This window comes from Ammospiza nelsoni, chromosome 2 (assembly GCF_027579445.1).
Source record: "Ammospiza nelsoni isolate bAmmNel1 chromosome 2, bAmmNel1.pri, whole genome shotgun sequence".
NCBI classification, from domain to species: domain Eukaryota; kingdom Metazoa; phylum Chordata; class Aves; order Passeriformes; family Passerellidae; genus Ammospiza; species Ammospiza nelsoni.
In genome coordinates, this window is record NC_080634.1 from 59,324,616 (window position 1) to 59,351,023 (window position 26,408).

The 26,408-nt window shown below is 39.8% G+C and overlaps 1 protein-coding gene across 2 annotated transcripts in view; it reads left to right on the forward strand.

Moving 5' to 3' along the window:
* Positions 1 to 18,793, forward strand: part of EPSTI1 (epithelial stromal interaction 1) — a 52,255-nt gene extending 33,462 nt beyond the window's left edge. The window contains exons 7-12 of one of the 2 annotated variants that reach the window (XM_059465854.1): positions 1,157 to 1,250; positions 4,431 to 4,514; positions 7,262 to 7,335; positions 9,240 to 9,337; positions 16,674 to 16,705; positions 18,146 to 18,793. In XM_059465854.1, coding sequence (XP_059321837.1) covers positions 1,157 to 1,250; positions 4,431 to 4,514; positions 7,262 to 7,335; positions 9,240 to 9,327 — 340 coding nt within the window. In that variant the 3' untranslated portion in view covers positions 9,328 to 9,337; positions 16,674 to 16,705; positions 18,146 to 18,793. Of the gene's footprint in view, positions 1 to 1,156; positions 1,251 to 4,430; positions 4,515 to 7,261; positions 7,336 to 9,239; positions 9,338 to 15,619; positions 16,635 to 16,673; positions 16,706 to 18,145 lie in introns of those variants that run through there. The other variant, XM_059465855.1, reaches the window with a different exon arrangement.
* The last annotated feature ends 7,615 nt before the right edge of the window (positions 18,794 to 26,408 follow it).

A 26,408-nucleotide genomic window follows, 5' to 3' on the forward strand; every position in this document is an offset into this window, starting at 1 on the left:
TAAAAGCCTGACTTGCTAGAATTTGAGCAAGTACTTTGTACCTGAAATGGTAACATGGTTTTGTATTGTGTAGAGTAGCAGAGAAGAGCTTGTGGTTTCTTGTTCCTTTTCCCAACTTCTCAATATATCACTCCTCACTGACCAGCAGGACATTTTACCAATAAAGTATTTACTCACAGTTTTAGATCATGGAGTGAAATATAAAACCCACTTGGTAGTCTGTTTCAGCTGTTAATCAAAATCAGTCTTCAGCAGCCAATGCTTTTTCTCTAAGTTTAAGTCTTTGGTAGTGGCATCTTCCCCTGCACAGAGCTAGCTGGGTGCCCTGTGAGAAGAGTAAATCTTTGCTTTCAATGTCTATTGAAGCACTTTTTCTGCTCTCACTTCAGTGCTTTCATGTTTTCCAGAGCTGTACACAGAAATAAAATTGCCTCTATACGTGCCTGGGTGTGCAGGTTAAGAAACCGATTCCTCACCACAGCACACAAACTCCCATCCTTTGTTTTTGTTTGTGACCTAGTTTAATTGTAATTGGTAGAACTGTGAGCAATGTGATACTACTTTGAAACTCTGGGTTCGTTAGGCATGCAGCTGGAAAAAGAAAATTGCCCTTGCCAGAATAAGAAATGAAAATGTTGTGCATTAACTAAAGACAAGCATTTTTTTTCTTGTAACAAAATGCTTGAAAGCCTTTCTGCTTGATAAAGTAATCTGTTGTAAGGCTGCATTGTATTAACTGTGAAGGAAAATTCCTGAAAATAATCTTTTAAAGTACTTAGCTGAGATTTATAGATCTCGTAGAAGGATTTGCAACAATTCCGTGAAGCAGTTGGCATCCTCATGAAGTCCAGTGATATGTGAGTCTGTTGTACAGAAGCTTTGCAATGAGGAAAGCATAGCCCTTGTACAGCCCAAATATGCAAATGACCATAATTGTTTGTTTAAAAAATCATCCCAGCAAATGTCTTATCCACAGTGTGCGTTCTGTATCCTCTGTCCCATTTGTCTGTTTCCATAACCTTTTTTTTTCTACCTGTGATGTTTTTCAGCAGACACATGATAAAATGTCTAGGCTAGATTCCAAGGGTGGAATAAAAAGCTGTGTTTATTTTTATGGAGGCACTAACAATTCTATTTGGATTGAATGTCTTCATAGCAAAACCAATGAATTACTGAACAGATTGGACGTGGGTTTGCCAAAGAGTGATTCCTGTCAGATTGCTAATCCTGGCCCAGAATCTACAGCATGGGTAAGCAAAATCATAGTGTGTGCTGTATTTTCTATCAGCTTTCCAGGTGCTGTCAATAGTGTAATGTTAAAATATCCTAATTGAGCTTAATTGCTGAGACCTAACTCAGTGAGTACCAAGGAACCTTTCTGGGTGAATGAGTCTGCCTACCTTGTCTCTTCCACACTGGCAGGGTATTCCACATAGTAGAGGACTACTCACAGATCTCCTTCTGATAAATTAGAACCAGATTTATATTCTGAAGTTAGCTGGGAATCTTAAGTATGCCCTGTACCTATCCACTGGTGGTAAGCTTTTATGAAATCTCAATAAGTTAATGTCAGCAGATGCTTTACTGCATTAAAAATTCAGTCAAAAGAGAAGCTTGTTTCTGCATCCTAAAAATGATTCCATATACTGCTTGGGGTCTTTGTCCCAGTTTGAAGTAGTCTGGTAAGTATTAGTGTAATTGGGAAATAGATAAAGTATTGCTTCAATTTCATTATTCTTATTGACTCTAAGAGGCTTTTCCACATACAATTAGTCTCTTCATGTCTAAACCAAGCTTTCCTACTAATGTAGAATGTTTCAGTGAGGAGTATTAACCCTGAAAGAGAAGTATTTCTCCTGTAGGGAGGTTTGTAATTGGGGAAGCACAGAGAACAGGGAGCCAAGCAGACGGAAATTAACATTGGAAGCAACTGAGCAGAAGTATGGAAGTATTTGGGCAGCCCTCTGTTGTATACAGTCTTGAGCACCAACTGTTGGGTAACAGGAAGGGAAGATTTGCCTCCATATTTCTTCAGATGACTTAGAAATGGAAAAAAAATCGTCCCTTTATAGAAATGGATGCCAACAGGATATATGACACATCTGTCTTGCCTCTAGTATTTCTTCCTGGTTTTCATTTCAGGAAAAGGAAGCTGATATTGAAAATAGGTCTCATTCCCCTTTAATTCTTCAGGGTATCTTGTGTCTCTGAAAATCCTAAGGACATTTTAGCAAGTGTGGGCAGATATGCAGCTAGAAAGTGCCAATTTCCGCCCAGCACTGTTGGACAGAATGTCAGTCTAGGAGAGTGGCTTTCAGAATGTATTTGGTAGTCCTGGGTGAACAACCAAGATGAAGGGATATGGAAAGGGACAAAAGATGTCTTGAAACTACTTCTACCTCCCTCTTGGAGCATCCAACACTTCAAACAGTGGGAGTTAGCTCTTTGGTAGGGAAGGCCTAGCTCTGCAGCTTTCGTACGATATGAGCACTGAACTGTGAAGACGAGTGAGCTCATGTCCCCGTGACTGACTTGGATTTCAGCATTTTGGTGTGCTGTCTTCACATCCACACCAAAGTGGGTGGATGGCTGAAGGAGCACTGAACTGTTTCAGTTGTACAGGTCCTAATTTTAGCCTTGGCCCTCTGCTTCGCCTACCTATGTGTGGCTTTCTCATCCCATGTTTTGACAGGTTTCTCAAAGAGTTGTGTCAAATTACATCCCATAGTTCATCTTTCACTCTGCTAGTGTCCTAGCAGATAAAATACACCATTTATCTGTACTGTTCTTTAGTAGTAGCTGACATGATACTTGTCTTTTGTGTGGCTGCATTTCTGTAGCTTTGTGAATCATAATGCAGCAATGCCGTTAGCCAAGTCTTCCCAATCACCTTGGATGAGGTCCAGTCTATAGGTATAGGCACAGCCTCTGAGCCAGGAATCCAAAGGATGTAACCCGTGAGTTCTTATCTAAATAAACTTGGCATAGCACCAAAGTGCTAAACCAGTAGGAAAACTAGGACTCTAATTTGGATGTTACCTTGAACATGTCCTTTGTCTGAAGTAATTAAAAGATTCAGGAACAATGTATTTGAAATAGTGAAGTGTGATAAGCTTACGACGTGCCTAAAATGCATGCTAAAAGGGGGAATATACATACATGTTTGTGATTTTTTTAAATTTGAAAAACTTGTTCTGAAAACAGTCTGGGACAATGTGATGCAGATCAGAGTTTTTTCCCCTCACATCATTTCTTGGATAGTGATGTTAATTTAGCACACCTAGATCAACTATCCTTGCCAAATGTTACTTCACATCGATGAACAAATTTGACTTCTTTTGAGAGTCTCTGTCATTGATGACTTTTTGGGCCTGCTTATTTACTCAAGCTCATAATTAATTTTAATCCTGTCTTTCAAAGTGTGACCAAGCCTGTGTAGATTTTTATTGTCTTCCAACTTGATTAACATATTCTCCACACAATTCTCCAGACCATTACAGAGAGTAATGAATAATATCGGACCCAGAATGAGTCTCCCTGGGCACATGTAGCAACTTCTCCCAGCTCAAAATTGAGCTATTAATAATTGCTTTCTCTATTCAGTCTTTTTAGCAAATTATGTGCATGTTGTTTTAATGGTGTCGTTCTGCATACATATATCAAATTTTGGAAATAGTCTGTAGACCTGTAACAAATCCCTCACTTATGTCAAGCTGCACAATTCTTGTATTAAATTATACTGGCTCATTTTTTAGTGTGCTACCCTACATCTCTGCTCAAAGACTTTACAGTAGAAGTTGCAGTGTACAATATCCTAAGGATCCTCTAAGACCCTAATTGTAGGTTGGCTTTTTGCAAACAATTACAACTTGTGAAAGACCAGGGCTAGTTATTGTAATGAAAACCTGTTGCACAGTTATTACATTATTCATGATGTGTAGTTCACATTTTCAATTTTCTTAATGCTTCACAAATAATAGCAGGTTTGATCTCTTCTGTTGCCCTACCTCCACAAAAAAAGTCCCATGTTCCCTCTGTTACAAGGCTTCCATTCTGCTTTTTTATCTTGGTTATATTTTCATTACTTTTCTTTCTTCCCAGAATACCCTATCTCATTAGCATGTATCCTGACTGTGTTTTCTGACTGCTCAGGATATGTTTATGGTTGCCACTGGGACACAGAATAGCACTTGCTGTGACTACCTGGGTGTGATGCACAGGTGGACATTCAACCAAACTGAATGACTGAGAGGCTCTAGGCCACTTCTTGTTTAAATTCTAGTCTTGAGACTAATCTGTTTCTTAAGTAACTGGAATCATTCAACCATTTGTGTTTGTTAATTACCCATATAACAATTTGAGAATAAGGTTTGGGAGTTTGGCCCTGCTCTCACCACACTAATATATTTTTATTTTCTGCTGAACAATAGAAAAGAAGCCATGCTTATAAGCAAGCTCTTCGAGAGGATGAAAACAGAAGATTAGAGGAAATGAAGCAAGAACAACAGAGGAAGGTAATTATACATTAACAGTTTACATATTGTATCATTTTTGCATGCTGTGAAACTAATTAAATACACTGATTACTTGTAGCCTACGCACAGAGCTTCTCTTTAGTAAAAGTGATTCAGTCACTGTTTTCAAATATTGTGAGAGAGATGAGTCAAGCTGTAAAATTTGAACAGGGACAGGACAATTATCTTCTGAGTTCAAGGCTGTTTGCATCTGGAAAATGAGCTCCTTTTCACCTCTGCACTTGAATAATTGTGCAGAGGGCTTTTTGACCATGGCAACCGATTTCATAGGCTAAGGAAACCAGCTTACTCTCTTGCAGGCAGAAGTCGTCTTACTGAGGAATTTAGGATGATCTTTCTGAATTGTCTCTTTCGAGAGAATTGAGGGCCATGGGCCCTGCTTTTTCCAATGGGGATGTGGAAATGCTCAGATTTCCTGTTAATTATAGTATGCCTCTCTGTGCCCTTTCTGACTACCTAACTAAAGAGTTTTGAATTGTCTAAAAAGCAGGCATTCCATAAGCGCAACTTTGAACTCCATATTCTGTGTATGCATCATGCATTGCCTGAAATGTGTAGTCCCTCTGGTATAGATTTGGGTACCGTATCCAGATAAAGTCCATCTACCAAAGGTGATGACACTGCAAATTTACCTGTCTTGGCTCCAGGTTTGACTGTGAAAGTACAGGGAGGGCAGCACTTGAAAATCTAGCAAATAATTTGAAAATATGTGAGCAAGTCCTGAGCCACTTGCTGTGCCTCTGCTGTTACTAACATCCAAATTAATGTTAAGCTTTTTCCCCAGTGGGAGAATTTTAGCACAAAAAATTCCATACACCATACAACAAATTCCATAACTTCTAGAACTGGAGAAGTTACTTATTCCCTGTCACTGATATCTTTCTTTACATGTTGGGGATGTGTCCTCATTTCACAGTATTCTAATAACTATAGTACTGGGGGAAAAAAAGTGGAGCACAAGGGAGTCTCTTCATTGCTATCCCATCAGGTATATGCTTGCTCTCAGAACCTATACATAGGAAAAATTTTTGAAAACCAGCCTGGATGGGTCTAAGGCTGGTTCCTGTTGTAGTCTGTACATGGATCCTTCCAAAGAGAAAATGACTACAGATGTAAATTAGCACACCCCTAATTTATGGTTTTGGTTTAAGGGACTTGTGTAGAGCTGTAGACTCTTCAGCAATTTCCATGTGTTTCTAAGGAGGTGTTGGCTGCTTCTAAGGCTGCTCTTGTTTGTTATGTGGTTCCAAGGTCTCCTTGCCTTCACAGTTGCTGCTACCTATTGTGCAGAGTAATGCACTACTTACAAACCCACTGTAAATAATATGGATTTTAAGGGCTCCAATAATTGTCCCTCAGATATATGTTGGCTCGTTTCTACTTCAAACTAATATTTATTAAAGTAATTGTGAATTCTGTCTTGTGTGTACCTCCTAGCAGAGTGTAGCTATAAAATGTGTAGGTATTGTCAGTTCCCTTTTTTTCTTCAGAACAGGTTTTAGTATGTATTGCTTGATTTAGAAATTTTCCGTACACTTTGAACACCGCATCATATACACACAATATATTTCAGAACATTACTCCGAGAGAGGAGTCGGCATATTGGAAAGTCAGATACTGAGTTTTAATTTTCAGGTTGAATAGTTATTTAAAATAGTGAAAATTGAGGTTGGCTTTTTTATTTCTTAATCCTGTTTCTTCTTTTAGGGCTAGACAAATATTGATACACAACACATTCTCAGTTATTGATTTTCTTCATACATTTATTGCATAGTTTTTACTTAATGTTCCACTTAAATTGATTTTTAAAAAAAACCCAGTCATGTGGTTCCATTCAGTTATTGAAGCTTTTATCTAAGTACATCATTTTATTTTAGTTTCTATTCCTACTGCTGTGCAGTTGCTATGGAAAATATGAAGGATGGGTCTGTTCCTATGCCTTCCCCTTGCCCTGCAAGCCCAAATCTCCTTTGCACAAAGATGTGTAATCTCTTGGGTGCGTTGCAGGCAGAAGGAGCTGGACAAACAAGCACACATACAGACCACAGTCATGCCAGTTGTGTTTCCTTAACAGTTTTGGCTAAAATTGCATGAGCAAACTCTCCTCCAAAACGAATTCCCTTTGACACTGTTTATACACCTTAATGCCACATAAGGCTGCAATGCTGGGGGCTTGTGTATGTTCCCAGCACACCATTTTCAACAAGCTCCATTTTCCCTCCTCACCCTGAAGGGAGCCCCAGGGAGCTGGAGGTGACACACCACATCACATAGCCCAGATCTCATCTTCTGCTTGCACTCTGCAGAGGCAGGAGGTGAAGGACATGGCTCCTTCTTCCTCTGTGGGCATGACAGCTGTGTCTGCTCCTCACTTTGGCTTTCATCCCCCTTTGACCCACTGGGAAATTCAAATCTGTGTTTTGGGACATGGGGAAGCAGACTGGTGTCTGGCATACTCCTTTAAATGTAGGATTCTAAATGTCTGAATCCTGTAACTTCCCACTTTTCAAGGCACAAACAAAAAACTATCCACATGCTGAACAGAAAAACCAGCTCAGTTTTTAACATAGTGCTGTTGCATAAGGAAAATGCAGCTGAGAGAAGTTCTGACTGTAACTGAGGTTAACATCATGTAGAATTAATAAGGTTTGCAGCATAAGTTAATTAAAAGTTAGTTAGTTTATTTATTTATTTATTTGTTTGTTTTTCATTTTTATCATTGCCAGGCTGAATTATTGGAATTTAAACAAAAGCAGGAAGAGGAAACCAGGACAAGAACACTAAAAAATGAACAGAGGAGGTAAGATGCAAAAAAAATGCAAAATACACTGGAATTGAATTTCCACGCGGAAAGGGTCTCAAAATACAGGCACTCATGTTTCAGAAGACTATTGCAATGAGGATCCCTGACCTCATCTCTGGTTTAGCTTTGCTTTCCACTATGAGCCACTAATATCCATTATTACAGCTGTTCACTGCATGCAGAATGACCCAGGGTGCCTTTCTCACTTTTTTTGTCCTATCAGCATAGTACACAGCATAGAGTAGAAGCAATTAATAGTTTTATGGAGGATACACACTTTATCTGTGTATCTGTATATGAACCTAGATATCTATATATTTTTATATCTATATTTTTATTTCTTTTAGAACGGTCTACTTTGTCCATGCTGCATCTTGTGGCGAACTGTCTCTGAGGTTAGCAGGCAGAGCTAAACCTGGGTCTTGGTATTGATTCAGATGGAACCTGCAGTGCAGCAAGGCTTCTGCAGCTGCATTTCTTTGTGCCCCAGGCTCTGCCCCGCCGCTGTGACCTCTCTGTGCTCCACACTTCTCATCTTCCACTTCTGTCACTTAAAAGGACTTTTCATTATCCTGAAGCACAGCTTTATTCTCAGCTTTGGGTTCTGCTGGTAAAAAGAAACAATGCTTAGGCTCAAAAGTAAAAACAATGTTTGTTTCTTTTTTTTAAATCATTATGTAATATTTTAAAAAATGCCTACTTCTGTAGACAACCACTCTTCAGACTGCTTTCATTTCTTTTTTTTCTCTAGCAGAGATTGAAATAATTACCCATAGAAGTTAATGAAGGATTTTTGATTCAGTCCATCTCATAAGCATAGAGAGAAATAACCCAGTATTTTCCTTTTTATCTCATTCTTACCAACACCATTGTAGAACATTAAAACAACAGCCATGTCTAAGTGTGTGTCAGTCCTAAGCAGTAATCAAGGAGAAAAAGACACAGTTTTCCAGAGAATCACAGAATGATTTGGGTTGGAAGGGACCTTAAAGGTCATCTAGCTCCAAACCCCCCTGCCATAGGCGGGGACACCTTCCATTCCACCAGGCTGCTCAGAGCCCCATCCAGCCTGGCCTGGAGCACTGCCAGGGATGGGGCATGCACAGCTTCTCTGGGCAACCTGTGCCAGTGCCTCAGCACCCTCATAGTGAAGAATTTCTTCCTAATATCCAATCTAAGTCTACCCCCTTTCAGTCTAAAGCCATTCTCCCTTGCCCTTTATCACATGCCCTTGTAAAAAGTCCCCCTCCATCTCTCTTGTAGCCCACTTTAAATACTGAAAGGCTGCTGTAAGGTCACCCCACAGGCTTCCCCTCTGCATGCTGAACAGTCCCAATGTGAAAATATTTAAAACAGATTGAGGAAAACTGTGTATTTGTCCATGCTTTCTAGATTGGTAGAGTAGTGCAAGAAAATGCTAGAATTTCACAGCTGGATGGAAGAGAAAGTTGTCAGCTGCATAAATTGTCTCTCTTAGTAACAAGCTTAAGTGTGTTCTTCCATTTTTTTATTACGAAATCAGTACTTCTAGAAACTTTCCTTGAGCACTGAAAGCTGAAAGATTACCTAAGGTGACTTGTCAAAATATGTAACCTCCCTAAAAAGGTGGGTGGGGGTACACAGGTCATCTTTCTATGGAGAATTTTGGTGCATTATGAACAGCAGCCAAGGTATGCCTCTTACTCCCAACAGGCTGATCCCAGGATAAGGGTGCATCTGGTGAATTGAAAATTAAGTCCACCTGATCTCATGCCCATCCATGGTTATGCTGCTTGAAAAACACAGGAAGATGGGCACTGAACAGATGGGAAGGGAGAGCCACTCACAGAATGTTTAATATCAGTAGTTTGTGAACTTCTCAGCTGCCTTCCATCATTATTCATTTTTTATTGTACTTCAAGGGTAAATAATGCTTTCCTGGACCGACTCCAGAACAGAACACAGCCTAATAACATCTACCACCCTGGATATAATGGACTACCTCAATAATGGCACCTTGGTAAGTTTTTTGGTACAGAATGGAGAAGCAATGAGATTGTTCAAATATTGAATTTTTCTCCAGACACTATTGTGTGTCTGTCTTTAGTCTGCCTGACAGAACTTACAGCCCCGGCTGGCTGTCCTTAGTACCTTTCAAGGAGAAATTCTTGAATACCTTTCAAGAAGAAATTCTGTCTAAAATATAAGCTTTTCAAATGGAAGGAGAGAGGAGCAGCTGCTCTTGCAGCAGAACTCAGTGGCCTTGTGTGTGAGGTACTCACTGCAAGGAGCCACATCCAAGGTACTTCCTTAAGTTCAGAACAAGGGTAGTGAAATCATTAGGGATTTTTTAAAGTCTTTAAATTAAAGATGCTCAGATATGCTATAAATATTTTAATATGGTATTGAAGTTGGAGGGAAAAAATCCCCTCTCTATATCTGTATCTATCTGTCTACCTATATCTTTCCAGGTACAGCTATTCATTTTTTACCTATATAAAATTATGACAAAGAAGGCTCAACTACATTTCATTTAAAGTCAGTATTTGTAAGGATTTTTGAAGAAAAGCTGCATACTATTAAATATCCATTCATTTTTTTCAACTGTCCTAATGAGACATGAATGTAATTGTTGTTTAGAATTTTCAGTATAAAAAAAAAGTAAATATATGTATTCCCCATCATGGAATTTTTCATTAGGCTGAAATTCTATTGATGAAAGGACCCTAGTATGGGAATTGAAGAGTTAGGAAGACTGAGAAGCAAAATGATGAGAGTCTAAGAGAATTTAGTGTGTGTGACAGTGTAGAGGAAGGTGTTTAGTTGATAAAATATAACAGCTTGAATTGGATTAGTTGGTCAGGATGTGTATGTTAGCCAGTGAATACCAGAAATAGTTCAGTTCAAGCATCTCCAAAGTCAAGGCATGGTTAAAAAGCAGATATTCTTGCCACTGGATTTTCCATGTACTAGAGTGGGAAAAGGGTGTCTTCATCACTACAAGCCTTGGGCAAGCCCTGGGCTCAGGAGCCTTGCACTGGTTCTTGGTCTTGGTGAGAGGAGACAGGACATGCCAGCTCAAGCTCCCATCAGGTCTGTGGGCAGACATCAGCAGCTTTACTGATCTGAAACACCAAGCACATCAGGCAGTGCAGAAGCTGATGGAAGCCAAGTTACAGATGTCCTGGCTAGTTAAAGGGTGTGAGTAAGAGAGCACAGTGTATGGCAGGCCTGAGCCACCTCCTGAAGGACAGCGTGTCTGCAGATAGCAGAATTAGAGACTGCAGGCAGGACACAGCTACCTGATACAGGGAAAGTGCAAAAGATAAAGTCTGATAGAGGGTGTCTGGTTAACAAAGGCAACGAGGGCACTTTGTGTTTTTTATCCCCATTAGTTTACTGTTTCCTGATAAACTCCAAGGAAAATGTGTGACACAGCCAAGATCCCCAACATCTTTCTCAAGCATCTCCATCAGAGCACCTGCCTTCACCCCTGGAAACCTTGCCATTGTCTGCAGAGGTGGCAGGGCTTTGCCTTTAGTCAGATGCACACACCCTCTTTCACAGTCTGTATCATTGAGCACAAATGAGTGTGCTCAGCCTAGGCACAGTTTTAACAACAGATGACTATGTGAGGGGTTTTTTAATATGTAAATTGAATTAATGCATCAATACAAATGCAATAAAACCCTGTGTATGGAAGTGATAAATGTCCTACTCTGTTATTTACTTAATGACTCCCACTTAATGGTGGGAGATGTGATGGTTGGAGGTCGTTTGGGGCAGAGTGACCATGAAATAATAGAGTTTTCAATACTTGGTGAAATTAGGAAGAACACCAGTAAAACTCGTACACTGGACTTCCGGAGGGTGGACTTTGGCCTGTTTAAGAGATTAATTCAGAGCGTCCCTTGGGAAGCAGCCCTTAAAAATAAAGGAGTTCAGGAAGGGTGGGCTTACTTCAAGGCAGAGATCTTGAGGGCTCAGGAACAAACCATTCCTGTATCCCGAAAGATCAGTCTACGGGGCAAACGTCCAGCCTGGCTGAGAAAGGAGATCTTGGAGGAACTTAAGAATAAAAAGAGGACGTATCAGAGTTGGAAGAAGGGTCAGGTCTCCAAGGAAGTATTCAAGAGGGCTGCTAGAGTATGCAGGAAAAAAATTAGGGAGGCCAAAGCTCAGTTTGAACTCAGGATGGCGACTACTGTTAAGGATAATAAAAAATGTTTTATAAATATATTAATGGTAGGAAGAAAGGTAGGACCAGCCTTTGTTCTTTACTGGAAAAAGGTGGGAAGTTAGTATTTGCAGACGAGGAGAAGGCAGAAGTGTTTAATGCCTATTTTGCCTTGGTTTTTAATGGGAAGATGACTTGCCCTCAAGACTCCTGTCCGTCTGGGCTGGTTGATGGTTTTAGGGAGCAGAATGGTCCCCACATTATCCAAGAGGAGGCTGTTATAGAACTATTGAAATGTTTGGATATTCATAAATCTATGGGACCAGACGGGATCCACCCCAGGGTAATGAGAGAGCTGGCAAATGAGATTGCAAAGCCACTCTCCATCATTTACCAACAGTCATGGCTTACTGGTGAGGTTCCGGATGACTGGAAGCTGGCCAATGTGATACCCATTCACAAAAAGGGTGCAAAGGAAGATCCTGGCAATTATAGACCAGTCAGCCTGACCTCTATACCTGGCAAAATAATGGAACAGTTTATATTACGCGCCATCATGCAAAATTTGCAGGACGGCCAGGGTATCAGACCCAGCCAGCACGGATTTAGGAGGGGTAGATCATGTCTGACTAACCTGATCACCTTTTATGACCAAGTAACCCGGCTAATGGACGCAGGGAAGGCTGTAGATGTTGTTTTTCTGGATTTCAGCAAGGCCTTCAACACTGTTTCCCATAGCATACTCCTAGACAAACTCGCCGGCCGTGGTCTGGATAGGAATACCCTTTGCTGGGTTCAGAACTGGCTGGATGGCCGGGCCCAGAGGGTGGTGGTGAACCAGTCACCAGTGGTGTCCCTCAGGGGTCTGTGTTGGGGCCAGTTCTGTTCAATATTTTTATTGACGACATGGATGAGGGCTTAGAGTCTTTTATTAGTAAATTTGCTGATGACACTAAATTGGGAAAGAGTGTAGATCTGCTAGAGGGGTGTAGGGCTCTCCAGAGAGATTTGGAACGGTTAGACGCATGGGCAGAATCAAACGGGATGAACTTCAATAAGTCCAAGTGCCGAGTCCTGCACTTCGGCCACAATAACCCCCTGTACCGATATAAGCTGGGGACGGAATGGCTGGACAGTGCTCAGGTGGAAAGGGACCTGGGGGTGCTGGTTGACAGTCGGCTGAACATGAGCCAGCAGTGTGCCCAGGTGGCCAAGAGGGCCAATGCCATCCTGGCCAGTATCAGAAATGGAGTGGCCAGCAGGAGCAGAGAGGTCATTCTTCCCCTGTACTCGGCACTGGTGAGGCCTCACTTGGAGTATTGTATCCAGTTCTGGGCCCCTCACTTTAGGAGGGACGTTGAGTTACTTGAGCGTGTCCAGAGGAGGGCAACGAGGCTGGTGAGGGGCTTGGAACACAAGCCATATGAAGAACGACTGAGGGAGCTGGGGTTGTTCAGCCTGGAGAAAAGGAGACTCAGGGGCGACCTCATCACTCTCTACAACTTCCTGAAGGGTGGCTGTAGTGAGCTGGGGGTCGGTCTCTTTCTCCAGGCGACAACAGATAGAACAAGAGGACACAGTCTCAAGCTGCGTCAAGCGAGATGTAAGTTAGAATTGAGAAGGAAATATTTCACAGAAAGAGTGGTCAGATACTGGAATCATTTACCCAGTGAGGTGGTGGAGTCATCATCCCTTGAAGAATTCAAAAAAAGACTGGATGTGGCACTTGCTGCCATGATCTAGTTGAACAGTTAGAACATCGGCTGGACTTGATGATCTTATAGGTCTCTTCCAGCCTTGAACTTCTGTGTGTGTGTGATTCTGTGTGACTCCCAAAGAGCATGCCTTCTGCTGGGTAATGCTAGATCTATTTTTCCTTTATGTTATAACGTGAGATTTGAAGACTAAACTGAGAAGGAAAATATTAAAATATGAAAGAATATGTCATAATGGATAGGAATTAAAAAATGGGTCTTGGTAACAAGTACAAGAAAAAAAAATAATCTCTCAAAAGATAGGCTGGAGGCAGCAATCTTAGTGTCTTTGATTATACCGAGATTTTTCTCCTTTCCTTTGGGATTTAAAAAAAAAAGAGCTGAACTCCAGGCAGGGCTTACAAGTCATGTAGTCTGCAGCCAGGCATTTTACATTACAAGGAAGCTAACTGAAACAGGTCCGACTATATACTAAGATTAAGAGAAGGTAAAAAAGTTCCCAAAGTAAAGACATGAAGGTAATTTTTGAGCCTCTTCCATCTGTGCAATGGCACCAAAGGGGAAATATTTGTTCTCTTTCCCTCTTGTATTTTTTTTCCCTGTTTGAACTCTTTACAGTCACAACAGCTTCACACTTAACAGAAACTGAATGTTGTGCTCTATTGTTGACGTATCTACTCTATTTTTCACTGTTGGTTCTATTAGTCTGGTTTCCTAAAGAAATGAAGTTTGTACGATCACGCTGTCTGTGTGCATGTAATAAGATTTCCCAGCTGCTGGCCAATCTTAGCCAAATTTGAAAGGGATTATAAGTCTCAGAGATAATTAAATTTCTGTGTGTTTTGTGAAAAGCAGTGACTAGCATAGGAGACAGCCTAAAATAGTGCCCACTCTGAGGGGTGGTGCATTCTCTGCATTGTTTGACTGCAGCTCTCTGGCAGATCAGCGTGGGCACAGCTCAAGAGCAGCTGCAGCTCTGCCCTGATGTCCTGAGGGCTAGGGGATTCAGAAAGGGACATGATATCACAAATGACATGAAGAAAAGGGGAGGAGGCTGAATACATTGTGTATGTCTGGGAAGAGGGCAGGAGAGCAGTTACATTGTCCAATTGTCCCCTAAGCAATAGGAAATGAGTTTTCATTAATTCAAATCCCCTCCAGACATTTTGTGTTTTATTAGGAATATTTATAAGCTGTTCTATCAAGAAGGATCTTCATGACTGTAATTTCTCCTGCCTTTTTGATTATAAATGCCAGGGCACTCTCTGGGTGGCTTTGTAGTTTCCATTTTTAATGGGGAAACAACATAATGAAGTTCCACTTCTATCTGTGAGCTACTGCACCCTTGAGAAAGCCCCGAGTCTTGCTGTATGCTATCAAGAAAGTTTTAATGCCCTTTGCACTGCCTTTGGCATAAAGATAAACCTTTCAAGATAGGAGAATAAGAAAATTACCATTGTCCTTTCAAAATCCAAGTTTAATAAATAAGATCATATAATGGAATCATAGAATGGTTTGGGTTGGAAGGGACTTTAAAAATCATCTAGTTCCAACCTGCCTGCTATGGGCAAGGACACCTTCCATGAGATCGTGTTGCTCAGAGCTCCAGAAAACTTGGCCTTCAGCATTTCCAGGGATGGGGCATCCACAGCTTCTCTGGGCAACCTGCTGCAGTATTTCACCACCCTCACAGTAAAGAATTTCTTCCTAATTTAATCATGATTCATCTGGGACTTAGAACTGAGGCAGTATTTGTTCACTGTTTTGGCACAAATGATCAGTAAAGCACTTTTGTTGTTACGAAAGAATAACTTTTAAACAGTTGGACATTTTGTTATTCAATGCCTCATGGGATTTGCCCATATCCAAGTATGCAGGGATTTGCAGAGACCAAAAGCTAATGCATGGCAAGCCTGTAACAGAGACCTTGTTAATTTTTTGCATGAAAATGGGTCACTGTCAAGTACCCTTTTGTTTATTCTGTAAATGGGGAGAGGTCACAGTGTGAACGTATGAAATTTGTAGGTCTGTTCTTCTTCAATTAAATACTAGTTGTCTTGCTGAAACTCTCTGAGCCATAGCAAACCCAGAATCTAGAAGGCAAGGTGACATACTACATCCTCCTGTCTCATGTCTCCATTATATCCAGTGTGATGCATAAGAATGAGAAATGCTCCCTCGAGCGCTGACTCCGCTCTTTCAGTGGATGCATAATACTAGATATTTGCTGTGCAAAGCAACTATGCCCTGAATACACAGGTGTAGTGGGACAGGAAACCCCATTCTCTTCCTTTCCCATGTGCAGAACAGGAACTGAATAAGATGCTGGATAAATTTGTTTTGAGGAAATATGATTTACGGATAAAACTATTTTGAATAAACATGGTTTGTGGGTTTGCACTTTGTTTAGTTCTTGCAGCATGACCCATGGGAAAGTTTCTTTGGAGTCTCAGCCAGCACTTGATTTATGCTGTTTGTGACCAGTTGAAGAGGGAAAAAGTCATGAAGTTTACTGTTGCACAGCAAAAGGAGCCCCAGCTCAAAGGCCCCTGAAGTCACAAGGCCAGCATGCATGTCACAGGTTTTTCTAAACAATCTGTCTTCAATATACTTTCAGAAGGATCAAGTTGCACTAAAAATGCTGCTTTCCCAGAACGAAGAAAAGGCTTTTACTTAACATGGGAATATTGAGAAAAGAATATTTGTATAAGAAGGTTCCAGAATGCAATCCACAATGGTTACATTTGTTTAAATGAATAATGTGATTTGCTAACTTAGCTTTAACTTGGTTAGTCTATGTACAATCTGAGTTGAAAAGGTTATTAGTTTGCTACCTAAAAATGGTTGTTTTCTTGTTTGTTGGGTTTTTTCTTTTTACTGAAAGTAACATACCTGTCTTTCCTGGCAGAAAATATAGAAACTACTTAGCAGAAGTATCAGCATCAATAAAGGGACCTCAGATGAGTAGGTCCAGGCAGGCTATAGCTCAGTTTAGTGACTTAGCTCTGGCAAGGCTGTCAGACATCATATGCAGATGTGTTTCCCCTGCCTTGATCTTGAGCTCAGTCATTCTTTGCTTTGAGAATCCTACATGAGAATAGTGGCAGTCTGGGCAGGAACAGAAGAAGCTTCTCACTCTTTCAAATTGTGTGAGGTTAAGAATCTGAAGATATTTGAAATACTTCTAGATTTATTTTTTTTTCTCCTAGCAGAAGCAAGATATGTTTATCTCTTGAGTCAATACATCCTGCTATTTATTTAGAAGTCAAATCAAAGATGTTTTGTTCTAGGACTGGAATCTTGGAGAAGAGTTTGCTTGTCATTTTAAGTGGAGTTTCAAAATGACTTCAAATAATCAAGAAAGCACCACACAACTAGATAACCATAATTCCTTGCATGAATATGCAATTGTATTGCACATTGTACATTGTACTGTACTAATGCATTTTTTATTTTTATCCAAGAGTCAAACTACTTGGAATAAAGGAGGAGCAAGGTAAGAATAATTTGGTTTTTTTAGAACCAATGTCAGTAATAATTTAGTTTTGAATTTGACATTTCATTATGACAATTTTTGTAGTTTAATTTTGAAACAATATGAGAAGGGATCTTAAAAGAAATGCATTCCAACTCTGTGTTAGGGAGTCCTGCAATGGCACATATCTAATCTGAAACATGATTTTTGTGAAGAATTGCAGGTAAGAAAAGCTGATGATGGCATTGAAGGCATCTTCTGGGAGTGCCTTGATATTTAGGCTAAAACTTCACTACAGCCATGTTCTCTGCATCATAGACTCTGCCTAGATAAAGCTGAATGTGGCTGGGAGTGCAGGAGGTGACTTAGTAAACTTTCAGTGTTCTTAAGTGAAAGGGATACTGTTGTGGGCTGTGTTCTTCCAACCATTGTTCATGAACAAAAAGGGAAACTGCATATCAGTGGACGCTGTCAGTGAAACACCACTACTGAATCAGAGAAATCAGGCCCTCTGCTTTAAAATGTCCTTTTCTTAGGACTCACTGCATCTGTGTTCCTTTCTGAAAGGGGTTCCCTACTCTAATCCTCAATTCAGATACAACTATGTCTGCAGAGCCTTTACTTACAGGGTTGGAAACTTTTGAAGCAAGTTCGGGAACTGACAAAGATTATTTGTTCCTTAGCAGTTGGGTTTGACATAACTCGGTTTTTTTTGGTGTTTTTCTGAGACCTTGCATTTTATGAAAAGGAATTTAAAATAATCAAACTTTTAAAAGTCTGTTGCTTCCAACCCTTCCCCCACAAATCTAGATTTGAGACTTTCTTCATCATTTGCTACTCCAACAGTTATGTTAGTCCTTTTACAGCGGGGCTTTATTCTGAAGACAGTATCTAAATTATATTGTTGGCTTCCCATGTGTTGTCTTTTCAGTTTTTTGAGAAGTAAAATTTTTATTAAAAATTTACTCAAATTCACTCAGGAAATGGCAATGTGTAGATAAAGGCAATTCCTTGGAGGGGCAGAAATGGCTATCTTTTGCAGTCCACAGTTCTACTATGTTTTGTAAGCTGTGGACAGCTGAAGGACTTCAACACATTGAATCCTTTGTTATTGGTATAATACCAATAACGTATTTACATGTGAACTGTACAAGAAATATGGATGGGTGTATTTTTAAGCCTTGTTTTTCTGTTGTTTTCAAAGCACATTTCAGCCTGCTATGTCAATATGTTGTTCAAAGAGTTACTAATATGTCTGCAGATAATTAGAACATTTTGTGAATTAAATTTACAAAAAGATAGAAATCCCTTCATGAAGGCTTTGCATAATTAAAAGCTAAAACATGTTGGAAGAAAGGGAACACTATTTTCCAGTGGAATTAATCCTTGAGAAGTTGACTTTGAATTTTGTTTTTGTTGTAAAAGATAAATTTTCATTCTTTTTTCTCCCTCTTGTTACAGGGTATTGCAGAAATATTCACTTTTATCTGGCCTAGGCCAAATGACTTCGTAAAAGCTCCAAGAAACTGCTCTTTATTGTGATTCGTGATTCTTTTCTTACCCTGACTTCAGCTGCACACCGTCTTCATGAGCAATCTGCAGAGACTGGTTTCTAGCTGTCATTATTCATGCATACATATTTGAAACAGCTGATTATGAAAGTCCTATTTAATTTTTAATAAGAATATGTATAATTTTTTTTTCATAAATTGTTTTGCCTCATGGAGAATGTAATTATCCCAGTCTTCATGGTCTCTGGAAAAGAAGACAAAGTGACTGCAGAAACTGCAGAAATATCTGTGTTTACTTGCTGCTCTTTACCCAGAAAAAAAAAGAAAAAATTTCAGAGGCAATCTTAAAAAGCAGGTAAAGAGGGGATTTTTGGGAAGAGAAGGAGAAATGTTGCTGGGGTTTTGTTTGTTTGTTTGTTTTCTGTTTGTTCTTGTGGAAGTTTTGTGAAATTATTTTACTTTGTACTCAATAGCAGACACTCAAGAAGAAAAATGTGCATTGTAGACAGTATCTTTTAAATAGGTTCTTAGAAAAATACATAACATGAAAGAAAGAAATAAAGTTTGAAATAAAACTGAAATGTATTTGATCTCTTCACATCTTTTGTGATACAGTGTGGTGTCTTTTCTCTTTGTCTGTTTTACCATGGTAACATCTATTACAGGAGTGGGGAGCGCTACTCCAGCATTAGCTTCAGTTTCCTGCTTTTCTTTGTCCCTCTAGTCCAGTGGAATTTAATTTGTGTCTCCCTGTCTCTGAGACAGATGACAACTTTTTAATGCTTTCTAAAAGTCATCATATATGACCAAGGTACTTCTAGTATAAAAGAAGGGTTCACAGTGCATATTACATAAACCACGCAGAAAAGAAAAAGTATCTGTGGCATTTGCAATTTTGTCTTAGGCTGAGTTAAAGGTCTCCAGAACAATTTTGTTCAGCATGCAGGCATGATATTTTTCCATCACCCTTGCAATATGGAAACTTCATAATGAGTCACCTGAAGGTATTTTTGAGCCACGGATGTTGCGATGTTTGCTGTCCCTTGTGGGACACTCTGTAGCTGTCTTTGGCTCAAACTATTACTCAAATCTCTCATGCTGCTAGCTAGCTGATGTTCATAGGGAATGCTGGAGATTTGGCAATATTTTCTGGTTTAGCCTTTTTTTAGGTAAAAATTTCTGGGAAGATTCCTTGGGAAGACTTTTCCATACCTACACAGTGGTACTGTATAGCAAGTGGTATTTGGCTGTGTCATTGGACTTCTTTGGAAATTAAATTTACCTCTGCCTCCAAGAAATCCCTCACCTGGCCTTCTTTGGTAGATTTTAGGGCGGGGGCTAAACATCTGCAGAGTGGGCAATATATACATGCATATAGATATATTTCAATGGAAATGTCTTTGCTCCAGTCAGACCCTGGTATTGTACTCTAATGGGACTCATATTTGTAGGTGGTCTTTTTGAAGCAGTGAACCCAAAGGCTGAGTGGGAGGGGAAGTCACCATTGTCCCCAACAAGCTGAAATTCAGTCTGTTGCTATGTTTCAATACATGAAAAAGAGCTTTTTATTAACCTGCTACTTTCACATTCAGGAGCAGTGATGGCAGGTCACCTTGAATAACCTCTTCCATTAAGCTTTTTTGCTTTCTTTTGGCTGTCTTCACAGTGCTTCCCCTTATCCAGCATTTCAATCTCTTTTTTGAAATGCTGTCTACAAACTATTTCTGACATTAACTATTCCAGCCCTTTTAATGGAGAAATATCAGAATTTTCCCTCCCCTATCTTTCTGAACAGAACAAACAAATCTATATGAACAGTGGTCCAGGAAGTGTCTTTGACAGCCATGCCCTGCAATGGAGATGATAAGAAGTTACATCCATCCACAAATTGATGTTAGCAGAATATCTGGAAAAAGCAGTGCTTATCCTGTTGGAAAGCTTCCAGTACCTCAGAATTACCACCTCCATACACATATACCCTGCCCAAACTGTAAGGCTGAGAGCAAAGGGATGTTATGACATCTCTTTAAGGGCATTATAATGAAATAAAGTGGTGGTAGAGGGGGAAAACAGCTTCAGGTTTGTTGAGAGTTAGGAACGGGTAGCAGGGCATCTTTTCTATTTGCTTGTTAGAGTAAACATTTGATAAAGATTTTCAAACTCAAGTAGTTTCTCTAGTTACAACTTACACAAACCAAACTAATTATCTTTGTACTGTTGCATAATACCAGATTTTATTTCTGCATAACAGTAAATGGAGAGTTTTGGGGTTTTGTTTTGTTTTGTTTTTAAATTGTTGTTGATAACAATATAATTTGTACTGATGATCTCCTTGTCTATTTTAGAAAAAAACCTTCCAGCAGGGACTTGCGTGTGTCTGGAAGTTGCAAGAGGAAATCCCCTTGCTTTTCCATTGCTGAGTCAAATTCATTTTAACAAACTGACTGAACCATTATGATCAGCTATTCTGAATTCCAATATAACTTGACAGTAAGAGTCCTATGTTTAGATTTTATGGTCTGTCTAAATCAGAAAGTACCTTCCTATGAAGAAATGTAGCATTTATTTAAGGACTTACAAACCTGATTCTCTGTTATGTACCCAAAAGTTGTTCCAATGGTTTATCTATTCCTACTTTTAAAAATACCTTCCTGACTCCTAGTGTAAACTTGCCAAGTTTCATAAAACTATTAATGAATTTTCTTAAGCATTTACTTGGTAAATTATGGGTTTCTGCTCCTGAGACTCTTCTTTTTCTTAAAGTGCAGAATTTGGACTGCTTAATTCAATTTACAGGTTTTGTTTAGTTTTTATTCTAAAAATAATCCATATTTGAAGAAAGACTTTGATGCAATGGGATTTGGTGTAACTGTATCTTCCTTTTGGTATGTGCCCCACTACTCAGACACTAAGGCAGAATATTATAAGCTACTAGAAAGGGAGTTAATCCATAGCTTACATTTTATGGTATCCATCCATGTTCAGTTCACGCCTCTGCATCAAGAAATTCAAATCCCTGTCTCCTGTCTTGGAGAACATCTTAACTACCGGGTTCTTTAGAGCAGTTCTCAGCACCCAGGCTATGTTGACTCTTCTGCTTTATGCAAAAGAATAGAAATTCATGTGAAATGAGAAGGCAACGTGGCTTTATCTGTTCCAGGAGCTGGATGTCACTGCTGTGGGCCATGCCATGGCTCTGCTCCGCATCACAGTCTTTGGAGCTCTGAGCAACCTGGTCTAATGCAAGGTGTCCCTGCTCATGGCAAGTGTTGGGAACTGATGATCTTTAGGGTCCCTTCCAACCCAAACCATTCCATGGCTCTATGATCCTAGTGGCTCACTCACATTGACTCCTTCACACCTCCAGATACTTGTTTTCTCTACTTTTGCTCCTGGAATACAAACTGTCTGGCAGAAATCCCTTCTGCTCCCTCTCTAGGTATTACTCCTCATTGCCTCCAATAATTTCCCTTTTCTTGTAATCCATGGGTTCTTCCTTAGTACCCTTGACTGCTTTAACAGCCTATTTTTCTGCTATATCCTCTGGAATTAAAAATGGGAACAATACTATTTGCTGCTTCAATGTAACATTTATGCTTTTGCAATCATTTCTCTTTCCTGTCTGACAGACCAATGTGTTTTCTTATCTCCTGTCCATGTCCCCTATTTGTCCCATCCTTTTCCATCTTGGCATGGAGCTGCATTAGGAAGAGCATTGCCAGTGGGTCAAGGGATGTGATAATTCCCTTCTGGTCAGCCCAGTGACATACATCAGGAGTGCTGGGTCCAGTGCTTGGCTCCCCAGGACGAGAAAAATGTGGACACACTGGAGTGAATCCAGCAAAGGGCTATGAAGGTGGTGAGGGGGCAGGAGCATCTTTGATAAGAGAGCAGACTGAGAGACCTGTGACTGTTCAGCCTGCAGAGTGCAAGGCTCAGAGGGGTCTCATACATGTGAGTAAATATTGGGAAGGGGGGGAGTGGTGAAGGACATTAATTCAGGTGCCCAACAACAGGACAATGGGCACAAGTTAAATACAGAAAATTCTATTTAAACACACAAGCTTTTTTTTTTTTTTTTTTTTTTTTTTTAATAGCTTATCAGGCAGTGTCACAGGTTGCCCAGAGAGGCTGCTGAGTTCACATCCCTGGACTGTCCTGAGCACCCTGCCATCAGTGACCCTGCTCTGAGCAGGACTGGATGCTGTAGCAGCCATGGGCAGCATTCAGCTGATGCTGACACTGTTAGTAGAGGTGAGAGCTTTCACTGTGACTGTCACTGGGTAGAAATGGAAGCTTGAAATGAGAAAATTCACCTGAAGTTCTTCAGTCTCGCATTAAAGACTTTCCAAATTTCAAACCATTCTAGGGATTTCATTCTGAACTCTCTCTGATCTGCTCTCATTAAAAAGAGTGGGTTTATTTCTTGACAACTTTAATTCATTTTTTTTATTTCACTTTGAGCCCCCATTCCCTGTTCCTAGCTGTTTGATCTTTGCACTTAGCTCCTTAATTAAAAGAAGGCAAGCCAGCTTTTCCTGCTGCCTGGACCTCTCTCTAGGAGCTGTCTTTATCTCTCATTCAGTTAGCACCAACCACAGTCTTTACCACCAGTTTCTCTTTCCTTCCCTCCCAATCCATGAACTCCCTTGAACTATATTTGGGTAAGAAACCCTAACAGAAATGTTATTTTTGAACGATGATTTCCATTTAGTATTTTATTTTAAAGTCTCTCTAGCAAATTCTCAATTTTCTTATCTAGACTTTGAAGTTTGAGTAGTTCTTTATTTTTATATAAGAAAGTCATATGGCCTTGTATAACTCTTCTCTTTTAACAAATGCACATTTTGTCAGACTGGAAATCCCACCATAAATGCAACTCCTACCTATTCAAACTTTAATCTTTCATTAAGCCATGTTGTCTGGTATTAATTATGCTGTTCCCCCCTAATTCTTTATTGAGCACATCCTCTTTTGCTTTCCTAAGATTTTGCCCTGGGTAAGCATTAAATTGACAGACCTAAAGTTAGTTTTTCAGCACATTATCCTTTGGAAACATTGAAAAATTTATTTCCTGTCTTCTCTGTTCAATCTTTTGGACAGTCACCATATCTCAGAGGATTTATCCAGTATCCTGCTTTGAAAACAGTGTTTTTACAATCTCATCAGTTTATACACCTACAGCCAGTGGTCTGAGTTATCTTTGTTGATATTTAGTAACTCACTCCTTTACTAAAGGAATAAAAATATATATATTTCACTATTCCCATCTGAAATAGTAATCTGTCTGTTTCCCAAAAATAAATATGTGTGTATATTGGTATCAGAAGTGAGGATTTTGCACTTTTGCCTCTTCCCTGGCACAGTGATGGCTGTGGAGCTAATCTGTGGGGGTGGCAGAGTTTCTGTGCTGGTGTTCCTTTGTTCTCTGCCTGGAGTGGGGTGTTTTCACAGCCATGGTACACGACTGGTGGCCACTGGAGGAGCAGGGTGTTTCATTATGGTAAAATTTCATCCTCACCGAAGATAAGCTTTCAGCAGCCGCCTTGCATATTTACTCCCCCAAGGAAAAAGTTAAATCTTGGATTACAAAGGCAAAAATAAAGTTATGAAAAGAGGAAAGTAACAAATGCAATCTTGGCATAGCTCTGATAACAAAGGTCTTATCCAACTAAGTTCAGAGGTGTGAGCAATACCACAGCTCAGCAGCCAAGAACAGAACTGCCAGGTTGAATCTTTACAACCAATTTCTTAGCTGGTTGGTTCAATTGAATGTGATCAATAAAAAACCTAGGGAAAAAAAGCATTTCTCATCTTAAGAAGCTACGATTTCCTTCCTAATGTAAACCATTCTATACTATTTCTTGCTCTGCTTTTGTGGAGAGACTCCACTGCTATTGACACTCTCTCCCTTCCCTTTTTTTTCTTTTTTTTTTAAGATGCAGAAAATTTGTTGGCATGCTTTATTTGCATTTAGTTTGTTTCACGACTGAAATGCTTCCTCCATCTTCATGGAGCCTGGTAAACAGATGTTGTGCTGTTTTAGCACATCTTGAAGGTCAGCAATTGCTAGCACAGCAGAGACCAGAGCCTTCAATCCTAGAAATTGGCCTGCTTGTACCTGATCCAACCACATTTGAATAAAACAAAGACACTTGTTACAGTGAACCAATCTGGACCTTTTCCTGGAGGTTAATGTAAGTGCAAACTTTGCAAAGGTAAAGCCTGTACTACACAAGGAAGTTTCTCAGGTAAATTTCATCCAGTGTGCCCAACTTCTTTTTAACCTGAATAAAATGGAAAACAAATAAACAGGAAAAACAATCAGAAAAAAAAAAAAACCAAAACCCCAGACTACAAAACCAAATCAATAAAAAAAAAACAACCAAACTTCTTTTTTTTTCATTTCTTCCAGAGGCAGGATCTGGTTTAGTTTTGCAGGGTAAATTTTTTTTATTAACCTTTATTTTACATGGCTTTTCAGAAGTTCTGCTGTACCTTTTCACTCTGGATCAATTCTGATTAATATTATGTTCTCTTGAACTTTTTTTTCCTGTATGTGAGATCAAAACTCAAAGTGCCAATTACTTAACTCTTTAAATCAATGTCTCTCCTGGCTCTCCTTCAAAAAATAAATAAAAGACTGTTTGAAGCAGTGATTCGTTCTGCTTTCTCTGTTTAATCTGAAAAAATGCATTGCTTGCTCTTTGCACACTGATAATTGTCTCCAGCAGAAGGCAATAAAAAATATTTTAACCGGAATAGCTAACTGATAATAAAAAAACACAGTCAAAAAGATTAAAAATAATTTAATATACAGATTCAATGTGATTACTCTCTTACAAGTTTCAGCTCCTTTTGACTTCAAGTAGGATGGCCAGCACTTGGGTATCCTGCAGGTTACCACAACATGGACCTGCAGAAAGAGCAACTTTTAAGACTTGAGAGTGGGTCTGTGGGCTAACGAGCAAGTACTGAAAACAAATGCTACTGTGTTAGCATTTTTCAAAATCTATGATATGTAGAGGATGTGTGTCTTACTGGTTTTCAATTCTAACAGAGATAGCAATAATCTTTACAGCAGTCTTCTAATGGTGTGAGACAGAATAAAGTGCAAAGGAATGTGGAACACAGATATGGAAGTGATACAGGTAGATCTTGTATTGGTTTGTAGGAGAAGAGAACACAAGTTGTTCCTGAAAGAGTAGTTTATTTTCTCTTTCAAGGAATGTTTTTACTAAGGAAAGGATTCAGTTTTCTGAACTGTCTGGAGAGCAGATCTGTGGAGCCATCTGTTAGGGGGTCTTTGACACCTAAGGTGAATCAGCCTCTGAGAATGTCTGTCTGTCTTTGCTTTCTATGGAGAGAATACAAATGATCACCACAGACTATGTTCCTAATTTTTTTGATTATGTGAATCCTAACTAGAATAGCTAAGAAAAGTTATTTACTTGCAGCATATTCCCATAGTTGCAACTCTATGTGTTGTCCTGGAGCCTTTCTAAAAAATTGCTTTCACAAATAAACACAAGGGTTTTCCAGGAGTTTACAGCACTCCATACTTCAATCTGTCTGTTATCACAAATTGGTCTTTCAGGCAAGTAAAGTGTTCAGAGTTAAAAATTGAGGCCTTGGCACTAATTGATATCTATTAGCTGAAGTCATGTGTTGATATTTGTGGCAGTTTAAGCTTAAGAGCCATCTGAGATTAGAAATCTATTTTGTGAGCTCACGGCATGTACATGGCTGCATGCTGAGAGCCCTGGACCCAACAAGGCTGTGTTAAAACAGACAAGGCTGTGGGCAGGGGAATGGAAAACAGAATACAGTGACACATGCTTGTGTGTGTGTATGTATATCTCTCTCTCTCTCTCTGTGTGTGTGTGTGTGTGTGTGTGTGTGTTTCTGACTATGGCCAACTGGCATCTTCCCCTTTCTTGCCTTTCTACAGCCTGCAGAGGGGCCTCTGCCATTGATAGGCTTTGATTCACATCCCAACTTGAAGACACCTAGGCAGTGTGAGGCCTTGAGAAGATGATATGTTACAATTTTATGGTTGCTAAAAAACTTTTTCATCCCTGAGCCACCTTGCTTCACTTGCCAGGCATCCATTTGAGGGAGACAGCACCCCACATAAATACCATGTACCAAGCGCTGAGGTTTGTGTCACTTGATACACTATTTCATCCTAAAGGCAATATAGGCCACACAGG